Genomic DNA, 4,613 nt, shown 5'->3' with positions numbered 1-4,613 from the left:
TTATTCGGATCTCCCGATAATCCAGATCAAATATTTAGATTAAAAAAAAATTGTGTTCATACAATTAAAATTTTTAAATTATGATGGCTAGAACATAAATATAAGTACACCAAACATTCAATTTTTATTTTGACTAAAAGTACAGCAGCAGTCATACGTTACAGGGTAAATTATGCATGAAATACACCGCCAGCTCAGTCATTTCCAGCCGAGGACTGCAGTTTCGTGCTTATTAGCACTCATCAGCCCGGCATAGGAACGTGACTGAGCTGGAGATAGAAAACCTCTTATGGAAGCCAAGAGTGCCAAACAAACTGGTAGCTAATGTAGAATTAGCACAGACCAGACGAGTGACTGAAGCAGTGGTTCGGTTCAACTCGAAAACTGATGGCAATGCATGGTATATTTAGTAAATTACCGCCCATTAGCCAGGGCTAAAGCAAAATACATGAAATACACCGCCAGCTCAGTCATTCCAGCCGAGGACTGCAGTTTCGTGCTTATTAGCACTCATCAGCCCGGCATAGGAAAGTGACTGAGCTGGAGATAGAAAACCGGTGGTGTATTTCATGTATTTCTGCTTTAGCCCTGGCTAATGGGCGGTAATTTACTGAATATACCATACCTCGCCTTCAATCTTCGAGTTGAACCGAACCATTTCTTCGGTCACTCGTCTGGTCTGTGCTAATTCTGTATTAGCTACCAGTTTGTTTGGCACTCTTGGCTTCCTTAAGAGGTTTTCCATCTCCAGCTCAGTCACTTTCCTATGCCGGGCTGATGAGTGCTAATAAGCACGAAACTGCAGTCCTCGGTTGGAAATGACTGAGCTGGCGGTGTATTTCATGTATTTCTGCTTTAGCCCTGGCTAACGGGCGGTAATTTACTAAATATAGGGTAAATTATGGTTATCTAACAAACATCAAGGCTTAAACCTACTTGGTGGAGTCCAATCTCTTAATCATACCCGGGGAAATAGGGGGAGCTAACAAAGCGCTTATTGTTAGCCGATGCAATCCAGCAATACCTCCCGTGGAGAAAGGGGCAGAGCAAAACATAATGATTATTACTTATGTACCTCCATTTGGAAAAAAAAGAAAACGACATAAAATTTCTAAAAAATATATATATATTAATTTGAATTTTGACATCTTGAATTCAAATTATGTTTTTCGCAATCACGAGTGTGTGTGGGGGGGGGGTATGTGTGTTTGTGTGTGGGGGTATGTGTATGTGTGTGTAGGCATGTGTGTTTGTGTCTGTGTTCTGGCATAAGTGTGTGGGTAGTTGTGTGTATGAATGTGTGTGTGGGGAGGGGGGTGTATGTGTGTGTAGGCATATGTGTTTGTGTCTGTGTGCAGGCATGAATGTGTGGGTAGTTGTGTGTATGTGCTTGTGTGTGTATGTGTTTGTGTATGTGTGTGTAGGTGTATGTGTTTGTGTGCATGTGTGCGTGTGTGTATGTGCGCGCGTGTGTGTAGGACATGGATGCAACCTGGAGACGGCTTTCGCTATAGGAGCAGCATCGTGAGGACCCGGTCGACGGTGATGGTGCGGAGGGTGGCGGTGGGAAAATAAAATGATAGGATATCAAAACAGTCAAATGAGAACAATAAGCAATCGTGATTGCTCAAAAAAAAATCCAATTAATACATGACTAACAGTTTTCAAAGTGCTCTCTGGAAATAATACGAAAAGGACGGGGGGAAGGGGTAAAGAAATGTAGCAAAACGTTTTACGAAGCGATAAGCGGAAAACATCTATAAAATATCCACATGCAAAATTGCTTTTTTTGTATCCATAACAGTTGTTTCTAGGTCTACACAAAATTGTGATTCCTCCTCGTTTCTTTTTTTTTTTTTTTTAATTTTCATTATTGTAATTATTGTCATTATTGTTGAGAGGATAATTTTTTCTTACCATTGGAAGGGATACTTTAAATATTTATCTCTGTTTGCTTTTATTCGGATAACACTTAACCTTGATTAGCATTCAAATTCTACGATTACTTCGATAAGACAGTTGAAAGTTCGGAACCTTCTATTTGCAGCACATTTGCATTTCTGTTGAAACGGTCAGGAAAAGGCGAAAAGATCATACCATTTTGAAAAACAACAGCTTTCGGGTAAAATATGTAAATAATGTTTTAATGTTCAAAGTTTAAAATTTTCTCAGTACGTAACACACATTTTTCATTTGTGCATTAAGTTATGTAGGGTCCCCCCCCCCCCAAGAAGGGTACCCTCTCCAATACTATCCTGCTCCCCCCCCCCACTCCCAAGTTAAGAACGAGGCCCATAGAAAAGAAAAAAAGGAAACAACTCAACAACATGGAATCAAAAAAATCCCTAAAAATTTCAATGCCGCACTCTGTGCCATAACTCCCCCTCCCCCTCCCATAGTCTGCACTCCAGAATTAAGAGCAAAAATTATTCTTCAATTCTTTGCGTTTAATAATGCCTTGTGCAGTGCTGTAGTTGGGGGAGAGGGGGGTGCAATTCCCCAAAATACGTTTATTTATTTATTTATTTATTTTTTTAATTCTAAAAAAATGCAAATGTTTCGTAAATTGGTTTTAAATCACCATTTATTTTGGCGCAACCACGAAACCAAAAGGTAAGTTCCCCCAAATATATTTTTCCAACTACAGTACTAGCCTTGTGTTATGCTTTTAAATAAGCCACCCTGCGAATTTAGTAAAAACAGTTATCTAACACAATCATGTATGCGTTAGAGTCTCTTCTAATAATATCTCATTTTTGGTTGCGTTGTAAATTCGTATAAGAATAGTTTGTGACATCTGGGAGGGAGCGGGTTACAAAAAGTATGACCTCACGTTTTTTTATGAGAATCTGTTTACGAAAAATTCTGTGATTGTGATACAGAGGCGGGAGAGGGTAGGCAAAAAGCGACATCCTTTACGGACCGCCCTTAAGACCTTCTTAGAATAGTATCTCATTTTTGGTTGTGCTGTAAATTCGTATAAGTATGAAACGTGAAATGAAGGAAAGGTAACTTTTTTAAATGTATTTTATTAAATGCTCAACCTAAAATGAAGAAAAGGTAACTTTTTGAAATGTATTTCAATAAATGCTCAACCTGAAACGAAGAAAAGAATACTTTTTGAAATTTATTTTAATAAATGCTCAACCTGAAATGAAGCAAAAGTAACTTTTTTTAATGTATTTCAATAAATGCTCAACCTGAAGGAAGGAAAGGTAACTTTTTGAAATGAATTTTAATAAATGCTCAACTTGAACTGAAGAAAAGATAACTTTTTGAAATGAATTTTAATAAATGTTCAACTTGAAATGAAGGAAAGATAACTTTTTGAAATGAATTTTAATATATGCTCAACCTGAATGAAGGAAAGGTAACTTTTTGAAATGAATTTTAATAAATGCTCAACTTGAACTGAAGAAAAGATAACTTTTTGAAATGACTTTTAATAAATGCTCAACCTGAAATGAAGGAAAGGTAACTTTTTGAAATGAATTTTAATAAATGCTCAACCTGAAATAAAGGAAAGGTAACTTTTTGAAATGAATTTTAATAAATGCTCAACTTGAAATGAAGAAAAAGATACTTTTTGAAATTTATTTTAATAAATGCTCAAACTGAAATGAAGCAAAAGTAACTTTTTTTTTAATGTATTTCAATAAATGCTCAACCTGAAATGAAGAAAAGGTTACTTTTGAAATGATTTTCTACAAATGCTCAGCCTGAATGAAGGAAAGGTAACTTTTTGAAATGAATTTTAATAAATGCTCAACTTGAACTGAAGAAAAAATAACTTTTTGAAATGAATTTTAATAAATGTTCAACTTGAAATGAAGGAAAGGTAACTTTTTGTAATATATCTTAATCAATGCTCAACCTTTTTTCAGGAGTGCATAATGCGGATGGTATCACATTGCATGGTCAAAAAAGAAATGGGAATGTTTGGCAGTCGATAAGTTTCAAGACAATGAGTGTGATAACGATGTCAGAGAAGAATCACACCAAGTTTGTTTCTTTTGCTCTGAAACTGTTTTCTGTCTTAAATATAAATGAAAAATAGTCATTTGTCTGTCTCATTATTTCATCAACTTCATTTAACTAAAGAAAACTGTAGTCGACTAACTTCAATTGATGTATTGATATGTGGCTACTGAATAACTTCTTAAAACTCAACACATCTTGTTTTTGAATGGGGTCGTTTCCAAAATTTTAGAAGTCTTTTTTTTTTCGGAAAGAGCATGCTTAAAAACATAGAATCTGACCATTTTTTAAGTAATTTCTTTAAGTTTAATATTTTTAAAAAAATACTTAAATCGGTGCTCTTTTATCGTTTAACGCTTCTGCCGAAATGCCATTCAGTGTTGCCATTCACGGTCCAAAATATTTAATTCACATCTTTACTCACGTGTACTGGCAACGATATGGTTGGTAGCAAGCGTAGAGCGCAATTTTAATTCGTTGCTTGATTATATTAACGTGGAAACGTAGTAGAAAGATGCGGCAAAGTGCATCATTTGTGACGTCATAAAGACCACGCCTTGTTTGAAAAATCGGACACTTAAAAAAATTAATTAAAAAAAAAACTGTTGGGAAAAAGAAAGAATTTTCTGGGTCCA

The 4,613-nt window shown here is 35.6% G+C and overlaps 1 protein-coding gene across 1 annotated transcript in view; it reads left to right on the top strand.

The window, feature by feature from the left end:
* The window catches only part of LOC129220516 (uncharacterized), a 55,314-nt gene extending 51,300 nt beyond the window's left edge, over positions 1-4,014 (top strand). Inside the window, exon 6 of the mRNA XM_054854944.1 lies at positions 3,885-4,014. Coding sequence (XP_054710919.1) covers positions 3,885-3,953 — 69 coding nt within the window. The 3' untranslated portion in view covers positions 3,954-4,014. The remainder of the gene's footprint in view (positions 1-3,884) is intronic.
* The last annotated feature ends 599 nt before the right edge of the window (positions 4,015-4,613 follow it).

Source organism: Uloborus diversus, chromosome 4 (assembly GCF_026930045.1).
Source record: "Uloborus diversus isolate 005 chromosome 4, Udiv.v.3.1, whole genome shotgun sequence".
In the NCBI taxonomy this organism is placed as follows: domain Eukaryota; kingdom Metazoa; phylum Arthropoda; class Arachnida; order Araneae; family Uloboridae; genus Uloborus; species Uloborus diversus.
The sequence above is the reverse complement of the archived record's forward strand: the minus strand, read 5'-3'. Positions and strand labels throughout refer to the sequence as shown.